General features: G+C 41.5%; 1 protein-coding gene across 3 annotated transcripts in view; it reads left to right on the top strand.

Moving 5' to 3' along the window:
• Window positions 1-15946, top strand: part of ADARB1 (adenosine deaminase RNA specific B1) — a 133278-nt gene that overhangs the window by 82218 nt on the left and 35114 nt on the right. For all 3 annotated transcript variants that reach the window (XM_066575649.1, XM_066575647.1, XM_066575648.1), the window contains one exon: window positions 6846-6872. In XM_066575649.1, coding sequence (XP_066431746.1) covers window positions 6863-6872 — 10 coding nt within the window. In that variant the 5' untranslated portion in view covers window positions 6846-6862. The remainder of the gene's footprint in view (window positions 1-6845; window positions 6873-15946) is intronic.

Genomic DNA, 15946 nt, shown 5'->3' with positions numbered 1-15946 from the left:
GGTGCACATCTGGTGGACTTGCCCGATAGTCCAGACTTCTACATAGACTGTTTATTGGCGACCTCCAAAAATCTCCCACAGTGTTCCTCCTGGGAGACCGCCAAACAGGAGTCAGCTACCGTGCACATAAACTGATACAAGTCATCTGCATGGCTGCAAAAATTCATATTGCATCTAGATGGAAACAGCAGAGCCTCTCATTCTAGGAGGTGTTGAATAGAATCTCACAGATTGCGTTATATGAGAGATTACATGCCATAAGGTCAGACTCACTAGAAAATTTCGGGCAGGTTTGGGGACCCTGGATAGAGATGATAGATATCCCGGGATTCAGACATGTCCTCCAGTCGACCTAAAAGTAACCGAATATCCTACTCATAGTGGCATTCTGCAAAGTGGAGTAAGCCGAGTAATACATGAGAAGGGGGGGAAAAAAAGCGAGACAACCACATGTGACCATTGTTTAAGTTTTATTGTTCCAAATGTTTAAGTTAAAAATAATAAACGCCTAAATCACTAGATAAGATAAGCAAAACAGAAACGAAAAAAGGTGATTACAAGAGAATACGTATATTTAAGCTACATGTATAAGCTTCCTGTTATTAAAATGGATACAATTTTATACCTTATGCCCCCTGCGAGGGGATATTTTGCCGGTAAGAAAAGATATACCTATCTTGATATGCTTCTTTAATAAAAGTTATTTGAAACTAAAGAGGTTGCTAGAAATATATATTCTGGAATCTGTGCTGCTCGTGCCTAGAAATAAAAGCACCCATATACTGCACAGAAAGGGTTACTCCTCTCTGGCAGTGTCATATGCTTTGAATTTGCACAGTGGGCATATTTTTTATTTTAGCATTTAACAGGAAAGACCTCTTATTCTACATGAATAGGGATAGCTGTTACAAGCCCCCTAACCCTGCAAACTGTGTCTGCTGTCAAAAATACTAGAAGCCCTGACTGTTCTCCAAACACAAAGGTAGAGCAGAAGCCAGGATTCTAAAGAAATTTGAAAAGATGGTAAAAATAAGTGTTTTTAATCAACCCGAAGACAAATCTGGAAAAATTAGCAGCTTTACTTGTGTTCTCCAAAATACTGAAATTGGGGTCTCTGAGCCACAATTTCTAGGAAGTCGGGGGGGGGGGGGGGGGGTTCGTGAGCAACAAGACCCCTCGTTTCCACAACACGGATGGGAAACTTATTCCAGCCTACTTACACATGCTATTCGAAGCAGTAAAAATGCACATTATACAGAACCGGACTTAAATTTAAACTTAAAATTAACCCATTCCCGCTGCAGGGCGTAAGTTTACGTCCTGGGAGCGGGGTACTTCCCGCAACAGGGCGTAAACTTACGTCCTGGAGATAGCGCTGGATCATATGTGATCCAGCGCTATCCCGCAGCGGGAGCCGGCTGTCAGTCACAGCCGGCGTCTCGCTGCAGCAGCGGGGGGACATCGGAGATGCGCCCGCCACTTTTAACCCCTTCCCTGCCGCGATCTAAGTAGATCGCGGCAGGGGAAGAGTTCACAGCGGGAGCGCGGCTCCCTCTGTGTCTCCGGCCGGAACTCGCGATGTCATCGCGAGAGCCCGGCCTGTCACCATGGCAACAGGACGCCAGACACTGGCGTCCTGTATTGCCTATGCCTGAGATCGCTGTATGAGCGATAAGGCATGGGAGAGCAGTAGCTCTGCCATGCCTTATGACAGCGATCATCAGGGCAGTGATTAAAGTCCCTCAGAGGGACACAAACAGTATAAAAAAAAGAAAGATTTAAAAAATGAATTAAAAAAAATGTAAAAAAAAAAGAGTAAAAAAACCATTTTTTATGCTTTTTCTCAGATTAGCATAAAAAAAGGTAACAAAAAAATAAAACCCCACATATTTGGTATTGTCGCGTCCGTAACGATGCGTACAATAAGTTGCACATGCTTTTGACTGTGCACCGAAAAAAACGCTAAAAAAAAAGCTAAAAAACTGAGGCAAAATGCTCATTTTTAGCATTTTGCCCCACTAAAAACGCAATAAAAGTGATCAAAAAAGTCGTATGTACACCAGAATGGTACCAATAAAATCTACAGCTCGTCTCGCAAAAAATAAGCCCTCATAGAGCTCTGTACATCAAAAAATAAAAAAGTTACGTGACTTTGAATGCAGCAATTTAGAATAGAAAAAAGATTTCCAAAAAAAAGGGTTTTTATTGCAGAAAAGTGGGAAAACCTAAAAAAAATGTTAGAATTTTGGTATCGTTGTAACCGTACCGGGCTGCAGAAAAAATGGAAAGTCTCATTTATGCTGCATGATTAACGGTGTAAAAAAAAAATAAAAAAATCTATGGCAGAATTGATGCGTTTTCTCTCTCTGCTATCATTAAAAAAAAAAAAAAAAAATTTACAATATAGTCTATATAACCAAAATTGGCATCAATAAAAACTACAGTTCGCCACGCAAAAAACAAGCCCTTATACGGCCGCGTCCACGGAAAAATAAAAAAGTTATGGCTTTTGAAAAATGGAGATGGAAAAATACCAAAAAATCGCTTGGTCCTCAACGCCAAAATAGGCCATGTCATGAAGGGGTTAAAGACTTTAACCGCCCGCTACACTAAACTGCTATCAGACAGGAGGAGCAATAGAGGTTTCCCAGGAGTGGAAACCTTTTTCAGGGGTTTCCCTGTTACTCAGGTTGGAAATTGCCAATCTAAGTACTTGGCACATCTTGCCTTGGCACTGTTGTACTGTGTCCTTATGCCTCACAATTGCCTTGAGATTTCTTCTTTCTGTCCCTGCAACCAGCTGACGGCTCTCCAGCAGATGCCTCTACTAAGCCAGCGGAGCCCATGCGATGCAATGCTCAGTGCTGCACTACATGCGATGCAATGCTCAGTGCTGCACTACATTCTGCTAGACTGTGGGATGCACTTTGAAAGGTGCCTAGTAGAAAACTAAATGATCAAGTCACCAGAGGGAGTGTTCTGTGCAGACAAGTAATTCAGCACGATAACGCCAGAATATTCCACTCCAGGTGCTTTCAGAATTGGGCGTGCAGCAGTTGAGATTGGGATGCAAGAACTGCTGCAGTTTAATGATGATATAATCAACCCATTAAGGATCAAGCACCGTAAATATGCAGCACCTAGTCCTGGACTTTAATATTAGCCGATATTCACATGGACAACAATGATATATCTGCTTTTGTTACCGCGATTTTGTAGCGACAGCAATGCTGCATTTTCTTGTGAAAATTGCGCATCACATCGCTGTTGCCCACGATAAAACAGCGTGAAGGTTAAGCCCTACCACGAAAAGAAACCCTAGCCTCATTCCCTGGGAAAAAAAGGAGTACTTATCTAGCAGGCTCAGTCCAGGTCCTCCTGCTGCTGTCTGGAGCTCCGCCGTGCATCCTGCAATCCTTGTTCGCCCATGGAAGATCAGTTCCTGGTTGCGGGATTCATAAATCCCGCCTCCAGGAAGTGATGGCTCTGATTTGGCTGAGCAGCACTAGATGAACCAGTCACTGCAGCGTTTAATGAACCAGTGCGATGGCTTGCTTCATCCAGCACTACATTGATTGGCTGAGCAGAAGTCGAACAACCAATCAACAGCCAGCGCATTGTGGACGTGGGATTTATACATTGACCAATCAATGCCCAATTCATAAATCTCGCCTCTACAACGTGCTGGCTGTTGATTGGCATTCAATGTATATCTATATGTATATGTGTGAAAGTCCCCTAGGGGGGAAAAAACCAAACTACCTGACGCAAACCTAAACCATAACCATATCCGCCATGTAATCCGAGATTATACAAATTGCATATCTAAATATCTGAAACCAAATGGAAAACCCATTTCTGCACTTAAAGGGGTTCTGTCAGGAAAATAAAAGAAAAACTATCCTCTCCTGTGCCTTGCTGGGCCGTTCACCCGGAAGATGCCTCTTCTCCTGCAGCCTTTCTATTGCAGGTCAGAAGCTGTTAAAGTTCCAGCTTCTGCCACTGCTTCGACCACTGGAAGTACTGCCGCCCGGGTCAGTGGTTGACGCGTGACAACTGATGCATCGCCCACTAATTGGCCTAGCCGCATCTAACCTCTGACGTCCTCGGAGAATCAACAGCGAGTGTGCATGCATCTCCCTTCCCAGCACTCTTGCGCACTCGCCGTTGACGCTCCGAGGACGTCGGAGGTTAGACGCGGACAGGTCGGCGCCAGTGCGCAGTAGCCAATGGGAGATGACCCTTCACGCGCCAGGTAAACAAGGGTGGGTAGAAATACAACGGGATTAGGTAAATTTACTTTGTTTTTTTTATCTTCTTTTTTTTTTTTTTTTAAACTTTCTTTCAACAGGTTAGAGTAGTTAGGGATTTAGGGCAGGTTGTAGAATAGTGTTAAAAAGGGGGTTTTGCTGACAGAACCCCTCTAATGTAAAAATGATTGTGAAAATAAGGAATGATAACTTTATTTTATTTTTTTACTTTTTTGCACGTTATCTCTAATAAAATGTTTTTTTAAAAGGGAAAAACTTGAAGTGAAAAAAAGATATTACATGGCCCTATGTGAGTTGGGGAAAAAGACAGTAAAAATAATTTTGTCAAACTAGAAAAAATAAACCATAAACCACCACTAAAAAGTGCCTCCTCTATAGGACTGACTCACTCTGGTCTTAAAGGGGTTAAAGCAATGCTTATATACATTTTCTCAACTTATACTTCTCATTATGTCTGTATTTGGCAAATCGGGGGGTACTGTAGTTAGAATTATAAGAGGGTCAGGATTTCGGACAAGATATATTACTAGTTATTGGGAATGGAGGTGTGACCGTCTCCAATAAAGTCACCCACAAAGTTATTTGTACACCTTTTGCAATGATTTTTTCACTTCCTAGTTTCAAAATTTGGGCAACTTCCTCTATAAATATTTTCTGTTTTTCTGTTCCTGCTTTGTTCGGTGAGCAGGGAATCCCTGCGGCTGAACAGCTCAATTTCAGGATGGCACCACACCGAAATGAACCCATTGACTAGAACGGGGTCCGTTCGGTTTCCGGTCAGCTGCCCGGCTTTTGGACAGAAAAAAGCACTGCATGCAGCATATGTTTTTTCAGGTATTTTGTGCCGGATCTGAAACGGAGCCTCCAACCAGAAGTTCCAACGCAGATGTAAAACCGGCCTGACTCGTGCAACTCCTCTGCATGGTTGGCTGTGCTGCTGCTTCTGACATAGAGTAGATCCGACTAAACATGGTTCAGGGTTGACATGATTCGGCATCTCTCAATCTGAGTGTTGGGTACCTTTTTAGACAGGCAGCCCAACTGCCAATACAGGTTCTGATCAACAGTAGTAGAAGTTGATTGGCACTTGTTTTAAAACGACTTCTCACAGGATGAGAATTGCACAACATAGTTTTCCACCTGCAATCAATCATGCGTCCATTTTTTATTTTAGTTATTTCATGTCTGCTTGGGCAGCACATCGCCTATTAACATAGTGCTGCCAACAAATAAGGGGTTTTAAGCTAGAATTACACAATCAAGTCCTGTAGTGAGATTAAAAAAACTTACATAGCAAAAAAAATGCACTTCATGGTTTGTCTTTATTAAAAATCCACTTGTTCCCAAATTGGCATAAAATATGTACATATTTGATATCGCCACATTAGTAGCAATATCTATAGTTTAAAAGGGTTTATAACGCACGGTGAATGGTGTATCCTCCGGAGACGTCCTCAATAGTAAATACCTGGAAACCCCTTTAATGGGATCCGTTGGGTTTCCATCTTGACTACCAGCATTTTCCCTGACAAAATAGTGCTGTGCTATTTTGCCCGGAATTTTGGGCTGGATCTGTGAGAATGTGAGCAACGCTTAACATGTTCATTCTAGAATGGGATATGTTGTAGTTTCCTGCTTAAGAGACGGCTGTCACTATGATAGAGTGCAGCTTTTGGCGTCCTCATTCTTCTCAGGCTTGATGGCGGGGCCGCAGTTGGATCCCCACTGACCTGTAGCTGATGACATATACTATTGTGGGAATACTGCTTTAATCCTAATATACCGTATATACCGGCGTATAAGACAACTTTTGAACCCCGAAAAATCTGCTCTGCAGTCGGGGGTCGTCTTATGCGCCGGTAATTCAAAAAAAAAAAAAATCATTACTCACCTCCCCCGGCGTTCTGTCGCGCTCCGGCAGGATGTCGCTCGCTCCTCGTCCCCGGCGCAGCGTTGCTTTCTGAATGCGGGGCTTGAAATCCCCGCTTCCAGAAAGCTAGTACACACGCCGGCAGCCATGACAGCATTGAATGGCTGTGATTGGCTGAAGGCGCACGTGTGTTAGCAATCACACCCATTCAATGATGTCATTGAATAGTGTGATTGGCTGAAGCCACGTGCGCCTTCAGCCAATCACAGCCATTCAATGCTGTCATGGCTGCCGGCGTGTGTATTAGCTTTCTGGAAGCGGGGATTTCAAGCCCCGCATTCAGAAAGCAACGCTGCGCCGGGGACGAGGAGCGAGCGACATCCTGCCGGAGCGCGACAGAACGCCGGGGCAGGTGAGTAAGGATTTTTTTTTTCTCCTCTGTATACCGGCGTATAAGGTGAAAGTTGGGGGGTCGTCTTATACGCCCCGTCGCCTTATACGCCGGTATATACGGTAAATAAATCTGTAACAAGCATAATTATTCAGACAATATAAAAACTAATTGAAGGGCTGCCTGGATTTAAAGTAATATATGGTTGGAAGATAATCATGAAGTGGCTATGCTAGCCTCTTCCAATATAGTTTAAAGTGTATTAAAGAAGTTTTGTAATATGTCAATTTTTCTTTCTCTTTTCTTTTTCTAGGCATCGTCTCAAAAGCAATGACTGAAGGTATGAATCTGACTTTTTTTGAATGTTGTAACTGCAAGTTGTTGTTTTTTTAATTTATACTTTTAGCACTTTTTTCCTACTCATTTGGGTAAATCCAGTTGTCCCCGTGTCACTTGCAGCATTTTTCTTGTTTCTTCATCTATGCCTTTTAAGCTGGTTGCCTCTCACTAAAGCTTTTAAACGCCGTTATTACAAACAACTGACCTACGACCTATCAGTTAGGTATACTAAGTCACATAGTTGGAGGCATGGTAGCTGAATCTGAATACCATGATTTTTATATTTATATCTTTTAGTTTACTTTTCACTTACTGGGTTGCAAGTTTTAATGACAATTACTGCCCATATGGCTTCTTAGGGCATATGATAATCATAGTGGGGGTCCCACATCCAGCACCACCTTCTATGACAGGGGTGTACAACTACAGTCCAACAGGTCATATTTTCTGGATTTCCTCAGTGTTGCACAGGTGACGCAGATGTTTTTACTATAGGATATCCGGAAAAACATGACCTCTTGGGCTCCATTGAGAATTGGAGTTGCGCATCCCTGTTCTATTATATGCCCATTCTATCAGATTTCAGTTATCCTGCATTACAGGGACAGCTAAAAAGAAATGAGCTTCTGAGTGGGACCTGGCATGATCATTTAATTGCCCCACAGTCCTCTTTCAAAAGCGATTTGTCCCAGAGACAACCTCCTTAACTACATTAGTTTTGCCTGAAAGATACTCGGCCTAAGTGAAAAGGACCTTATAGTTCTGCCCAAGTAGTGTTCAGGGATGTGGTGGGTGGTGATATTCTAACACCTGTCTTTTCTTAGAGCGAGATTAGAGCCGTGGTGTAGTCTTTGCTTTCAAACAAGACCAGAGCTGCAGCAGTAGCTCCATTCTAGTTGGAAATGGAGAGCGTTAAAATGGGAGCTGCATGTACTAAACTTGCAGCTGTCACTTCAGCCTTACAGAGCAAAGGCGAGGAGTAGAAGGAGCCTGTCATTCTCCAATCTCCTCCCTAAAGGTCCATTTACACGGGACAAGCTGTCAGGCAAACTATGCCTGACACTCGTCCCAGTGATGCTTGCTCCTGTGCAGTTACACAGGAGTGAGTATCATTGGCATCGCTCACAGCGCTGCCGGAATGGGAGGCGGAGCGGGTCAGGAAGTGTTCCTCCCTTCCCTGCCACCATTCACAGTAATCGTATTAGTTCAATAGTGAACGACCCGTCATTGAATTTTCTGCAAGCATTAACACGGGATAATTATCAGTCAAATTCCCATGGGAGCCTGGCAATGTGAACCATAATCGTCCCCTGTAAAAAGGCAGTAAGGCTACAGATCCCTCCAGGGGGAGGGAACAACATGCACCTTTGACTCTACAACGCTCACCACAGCACTAAAGTGGCTTTAGGTGAAGAAAGACAGTGGTGCTTGTTAGACAGTGGTCTATTAGTGAAAAAATAAGACTACACATAACTGTTAAATTCACTGCATCCATATGACCCACACTATAAAATTGATAATAAACATCGTAAAAAAGAGCCAGTTGCCAGAAGAGCAGTCTTCTGTTCCTCTCCCCTTTCAAAAAAAGAAATGAAAGTAATCTGTGTTCCAAAATGGTACTAATAAAAACAAGCCATGCTGCATAAAACTAGCCTTTATACAAGGGTAACACCCGACCTCAAAAGTTTCGTAAAAATTGGAGATTATATACGCGAGTTCATTGAACTTATGAACAAATGTTCAATTCTCAGACCCACGAGGTCAAGGAATACAGGAAGGCCATCAAGAACCATAACTTTTGGTAATTTATCTCTCTGGCTCTATTGGGTCTAGGAAGATGGGCAAGGTCTTATTCTTTCCATAATATGTAGAGATATTAAATTTTCTGTAACGCTGTAATTCCAATATATGTTCAAGTAAAATTAAAACACAAGTTTTTAAACTGTTTTGGTCAAAGATGACCAAATATACCTTAATTTGCTTCATATCGTGAATGGATTGTATGTACAAAAGCAGATTTATCAATTTGTTTAGCTGAACACTAATCAATCGGGAAATCTCCTATGTTTGCTGCTTGACCATGGACATCCCCATGTAACATTCAGATGATTAGTATCGGCACAGAATTGCGAGAAATCAAAATATGTATAATACACATACATTTTATATTTGTCTGTGTAAATTATATAATGGGTATTAAGTAAGCAATTCCTTAATAGGTGTTGATATTGGACATGCCCCATATAGTTCTTATCAACATGCATTCAGGAATTGCCGTGCTTGAAATTCCCTTATGTAAACCCCCCCCCCCCCTCCCCTAAAAAAAAAAACAAGAAAAAAACCTGTTCTCTTGGGCTGCTTTCACACTTGCGCTATTTCCGTTATTTTGTTCTGTATTGGGAGCTAAACAACAAAAATAACTGCAGTGCTGAATGTGGCACGTGGCTGGAAGGAATGGTGCCCGAAGGACTCGTTGTCTATAATGGGATCTAGTGAGTTTCTGTCATGCTATCTGGCTTTCTTGCAAACAAAATAGTGCAGCACAATACTCCTGTTTTGTCCCGGATTTGCACTCGAGGCAAATATCGAGAAAACTTGGATCAAGATTTTACTTTTATGAAAAATCATCCACCCTTAACAAAGCTATATGTTTGATATTGTAACATAGTATTCTAGGCTGAAAAAAGACTAATGTCCATCCAGTTCAGCCTGTCTCCACACACCCCCCCTTCCTGTTCAAGAGGAAAGCAGAAAAAAACCCTAGTGAGGCAGAAGCCAATCTACCCTCATACTGGGGGAAAAATTCCTTCCCGACTCCATAATGGCAGCCAGAATAATCCCTGGACCGACATTTGAGCTCAACAACCCTGCTGGTTATTTAAGGTCTATATCCTGTAATGTAGCGCTGTTAGCCAACCTGCAGCATAGTTGTCATGTTTATGCCACGCAGTGAACATTGTAAACGCCCCCAAAAAGGGTTATTAAATATGTATTTACCTCAAAATTAATTGTAGAAAAACTTGTCCTGCAAAATCTAAGGTCCCATACAACTGCATGGAATTAACCCCTTAAGGACATGGCCTATTTTAATCTTTAGGGCACAACGATTTTTGGGGGATATTCGTTTCACTTTTCAAAAGGCATAACTTTCCTTATTTTTCCGTTAACCTGGCCGTATAAGGGCTTGTTTTTTGTCTGGCAAACTATAGTTTTTACTACTATTTTGGGTGCAAATAATGCATTGTAAAACTAAATTTTTCTCTCTGCTCTCAAAAAAAAAAAAAAAACAATGCTGCCATTGTTTTTTAATTTTGTTTTTTCTTCAGCATCAATCATACAGCATAAATGGCACTATACATATTTTCAGCGGGTTGGTATGATTGTAATATCGAAAACTTAATAATTTTTTTTTTTAGGTTTTTCAACTTTTGCACAATAAAACCCGGTTTTTGTTTTTTTTTGTTTTTTTTTTTGAAAATATAATTCTTTTTGCATCATTACATTCAAAGTCACATTACTTTTTTATTTCTCCATGGACTGAATTTTGTGGAGGTTTGCTTTCTGCGTCACAAGCTGTAGTTTTTATTTGTACCATTTTGGGGTACATATGTTTTTGGTTTTTTTTTATTACTCCTTTTTGGGAGGTTAAAAAAAAGCCTTTTGTCTCTATTTTTTTTTACAGTTCTTGCTGGAGAATTAGTGTGCTCAAATTACAGAACAAGTCATTATGGACACAATGATACCACATATGTGGAGTTATTCTTACATTTTTAAATTTTTTCATACAAATGAGGGCAAAAAAGGGTTGGGTGGTTCTTCATTTTTTTTAAACATTTTTTTTACACTATCTGTCCCTGTTGCAGACCTGAACCATAGCAGCTGTGATAAGACATTGCAGGACTTATGTACTGTAATGCCTTATCGCTTGTAATGGCGATCAAAGGCAATAGCAAAGCAGGACGTCTATATCTGGTGTCCTGTTGCCATGGCAACCCAATGGAAATCCACGATAACATTGCGGGGGTATGATGACGTCACAAAGGGAGCGCCATCCCTCTGTGAACCCTTTGAATGCTGTGACCTACAGGAGGCCGTGTAAACTAAATGCTGTGATCTACAGGATCAGTGTTGCAGCAGGAGGCCAACTTTCGGTAAAAGCCAGATCCCGTGCCATCCACGTGTTGTAAGGTTACGTCATATTGTATTAAGTACCATGCTGCTATGACGTAACCTTACATCCTATGACGTTGGGGGGTTGAAGAGAGAAAAAACAAATTATTGCTCTCTGGAGAACGGGGAAACTTTTTTTACTCCGTGACGAAGGGGTTAAAATGCATTTAGGGCGGTTGTTGTGCGCAAACTAAATTTACTTGAGGTATATATTAGTAATCAATAAATTACGTTATCAGCAGTGTTTTTTCCAATTTTATTGTGACTGGTAGTTGCAAGATACCTGAATGCCTTTCATGTGTCCAGCATAGACACAGTAGGCTGTAGTAGGTGTCAGTTTACATAATTCTTTATCGCCCTCCACAATGGTAAAAACCATTTATAAAAGTAGACAAAAATGTCACTACTTGGTGCAAAATCTCCAGACGTATAGTCAGATTTATGTCCCTTGATTCCATTTTTACCAATTAGCTTATGTTGTAATGCTGGGAATATTTGCATTGTGTCCAACAAATGCGATATTAAATCTGTTTACCATATTTGAATGAATCATGATAGAGCTATAGATATATATCTTTTTTTTTTTTTTTTTTTTTTTTTTAAGGGGGTTAAGGTTGAAAGAAATCGGGAGAAAAATAAACTGCTAGCCATTCATAAAAATAATAAATGCACCTGTCCATGATCCCCGAAACTCTAGTACGGGCATTCTCCCCACCAGTGCTCCGTTTACAAGCTGCAGTCAGTCTGTATATGGACCATCCAAGACTGAGTGCAGACAGTCACAAGCTCACTGCCTGTCATCGGCTGCAATCGGTCTCTGACATTCCATATACAGACTGGCTGCAGCTTGTAAACATAGCACTAGTGGGAAAACAGTGCAGCACTGGAGCAGCGGGGATCTAGGGCGGGGGCATATATGTAACTTGGTACTGGCGTATCCTCTACTGGTGTCTCCTTCTGGGGAGCTGGGATGGCATGCCATATTGCAGGAAGGTCGGCAGCAACACAATTACAGCCGGGCCCATTGCAAGGAGGCCGTCGGGGAAGCCGCTTGAAGCTGAGACAGGAGGGTATCGCACAGCCCAGCCAATCAGCAGCCTGGTGGAGACATAATACACCAGTACCATGTAACTATATTTTAATGCATGGCCAGCTAAGTTTAAAGAAAAAATCCTTTTGTAAACCCATTTAAGTTTTCTGCTAATGTTAAATTGTAGTGCTTGGCTGCATAAAATCTGCATTTATCAACCTGTTGAAAAATTGCTGAGATAATGAAAAAGAAATTCATGCCTCAGCACTTAAAAAAGAAGCATGGCATCATTTTCTCAGCCTCACTAGTCAGAATAGAAAATGAGAAGGCGCAACAAGCCATTTAGAACTGTGCCTGAAGGAATGATATACAGAGTACCCCGTGTGTGTCATGAAACCCATTTTTAAATCTAACTGAGCACAAATTGATGATAATTAGTATGTATAATTTGAGGGTGCATAATATTTGCTGAAAACCGATTGTTTAAAATGACTGTTAATTGTCAGATGTGGACAGTTGAAGTGAAGAAAGTGAACTACCTGGATTTCTACATTGATCACTTATAAAATGTGTTCTGATTATGTTTAATCTGCGATTTATATATTTAGTTTATCTGTCACAAACAGTTGTACTGTTCATGTATTTTTATTGAGGTCATTCAGTAAACATCCACAGCGCAGGGAGAAAAAGTGAACCCTTGAATTTAATAACTTCTAAATCCCCTTTTAGCAGTAATCCCATCCAGCAATAGTTTTCTGTAGCTGCAAATAAAATTTGCACAAGATTGAAAAGGAATCTTGGACTATTCCTCCCTGCAGGTCATCATTATTTCTGGGATGCCTTGTGTGCACAGTCCTCTTTAGGTTAGGCCATAGCATCTCAAGAATGTTAAGGTCAGAACTCTGGTGTTGCCATTCCAGGAAATACCATTTCCTATATCAACCATTCTTTAGTGATTTGCTTATGTGATTTGGATCATTCTTTCAACTTCTCTGCGGGATAAGTTGGCGCTATACAAATAAAGATTATTAGATGGACTGCTGCCCTTACATTCTCCTTTAAACCTTTTTTAATATAAATTTAAATTCATTGTTCTTGCAATGATTACAAGACATCCAAGGGCAACCACCAGAAATAGGAATACAGATGACAAGACTCTTTACTAGTAAGCCAGGATGGAAAACTTGTATTTGAGCCACAGATGCGTCTTGTAGCATTTCGCTCCTTCCTCAATCAACAGGCATATGACCTGTTGACTGCTCCACCTGTGTTGGGGTCAGAGCCGGAAGTATAATAGAAGGCTTCATGCCCATTGATATTAGTGAAAGCAAAACCTTCTATTGTACTTCAGACTCGGGCCTCATTGCAGACGCCTGACCCTGCTGCAGTCCATGCAGGAGCTTACATCAGCTGATCGCTGGGGCCCTGAACGGTGAGCCCTGCCAATCAACTATTGATGAACTATCCTGGGGATAGGTCATAAGTACTCCTAGGGGTTAAATGCTTGGAATACCTCTTTCATTAATATCACCTTTGCCGAATAATAGCTCTTGAAAACGTCAGTAACGCAGGTTCACTTGCGGTTTCTCCCTGCATCCTTAATGTTTGGGGATCATGCCCACGGGCGTATGTGTAATCTACTGCAGGCCTCCTTACAGCGTTCTACAGCTTTGTGAACATCGGTGCTGCTGGCAGAGCCCACATGTGGCTGCATGTGCACTGCGCATGCCCGAGTATCACACACAGACATGCGCAGAGTGACTTTTTATTTTTACTTCTCTGCTCTGTTTCAATGTATTGCGTATGGACAGCATTTCATACGCAGCCTACACAAATGTCTGCAGCTCACACTGCATGATATGTGGAGAAATAGAGCATGCTGCTGTTTCTCGTGTGTATCAATACGCAGTGTCCACGTGTATCAATGAAAGTCCGTGTAAGGCATATGTAATACAAGGTGAAAACACTGTTGTGGGCGTGAGCCCCTAGTGTGCTCAGGAAGACATGAGCAGCACAACTGTGTTTAGTTTGATTGTCAAGAATTGTGACTTGAATAACAAACCACATTTTATTTGTATCCTATGCAGTAATCCAAGTAAATCCTAAGGGTTCACTTACTTTCTCTTGCTACTATAAATTTCATTAGTAAAGTTAAGATTATGTGCAAAGTTGCTTAGCGGTAACAACTACTGAATAAATCCAGACATAAATTGTAGGAATTTGGGATTACAAAATCCATGGTGAAAAAAGCTTTAACTTGTAATGTAAACCCGCTTTACTTTGGACCTGCAGCTGTATATCCACATTCCTTCAACGGAACACGGCCTAAATTCATAGTTTTAAATACCTGAGCTTAATCCTATTTTGAGAAGGACTGTGCCAGAAGAGGTAAACTAGGGACTGGGGGGGAGGGTAAAATGAGAAATAGTGGGGTAGCCAGTGTAACTAGCGATCCGGGTCCAAGCGAAGGGAATGGGGCTCGAGCAGGGGGTGGGGTTAGTACAGTTAGAACTGATAGATCAGCCATAAGTACAAATGGCAACAAAACAAATTTAAAAAACAAAAAAAAGATATAAATTGTATGACCACGAATGCAAGAAGTCTGATTGGTAAAGTGGGTGAGCTTGAAGCGAGAATGACTGATGAAAATTATGATATAGTCGGAATTACGTAAACATGGCTTGATGATAAGTTCGATTGGGCGGTGAATTTGCAGGGGTACAATCTCTTCAGAAGGGACCGAAGGAACCAGAAAGGGGGAGGGGTATGTCTGTACGTCAAATCGAACTTGAAGCCGAGGCTACGGGAGGATATAGGGGTAGGAGACGAACAGGTGGAATCTCTGTGGGTAGAAATACACGGAGGAAAAAATAACAAAATCCTGATAGGGGTCTTCTATAGACCACCAAAAGCAACAGAAGAAACTGAAAACTTACTACTAAGGCAGATAGAAGAGGTGTCAAAGCGCAACGAAGTAATTGTCATGGGGGACTTTAATTATCCAGATATAACATGGGAGAACGAAACCTGCAAATCTCACAGGGGTGATAAGTTCTTGAGAGTAATTAAAGACAATTACCTGAACCAACTTGTGCAGGAACCAACAAGAGGGAGGGTCACTCTGGACCTAGTACTAACCAACAAACCGGAACGTATAAAGGGGGTGTAGGTTGAGGGGCACTTGGGGAACAGTGACCACAATATAATCAACTTCCAGCTGTCAATCAATAGGAAGCCTTATCAGGGAGCGACAAAGAAACAAAACTTTAGTAAAGCAAAATTTGATGAGCTTAGAACTACTATCGGTAACATTAATTGGGACAACATCCTCAAAAATAACAGTACAGAGGACAAATGGGAAAAGTTTAAAAGGATCCTAATCACCTCATGTGAGCAGTTCATTCCCTTTAAAAATAAAAGAAACTCAACTAAAGGAAACCAATGTGGCTCGACAAGACGGCAAGAGGGGCAATAAACGAAAAAAAGAAAGCGTTCAAACTACTAAAGCAAGAGGGCAGCGAAGAAGCGCTAAAATCATACAGGGAAAAAAACAAAGTATGCAAAGATAGGATCAAAACTGCCAAGGAGGAAGCAGAAAGACGGATCGCCAAAGAGAGCAAAAACAACCCGAAGCTATTTTTCAACTATATTAACAGCAAAAGGATTTGCAGGGAGAGCGCTGGCCCTTTAAAAAATAATGCAGGAGAAATCATTGATGACAAAGGGAAAGCAAATCTACTAAACAGTTTCTTCTCAAGTGTATTCACAAACGAAAAGGAAATGCCACACGAGATGCAGGGGAATAAAATGAACCCCTCACAAAATATCTCATACCTAACGCAGGAGGAGGTGCGGAAGCGACTAAAGAAAACTAA

This window comes from Eleutherodactylus coqui, chromosome 8, assembly GCF_035609145.1.
Source record: "Eleutherodactylus coqui strain aEleCoq1 chromosome 8, aEleCoq1.hap1, whole genome shotgun sequence".
Lineage (NCBI taxonomy): Eukaryota > Metazoa > Chordata > Amphibia > Anura > Eleutherodactylidae > Eleutherodactylus > Eleutherodactylus coqui.
This window is presented reverse-complemented; position numbering and strand designations above follow the sequence as displayed.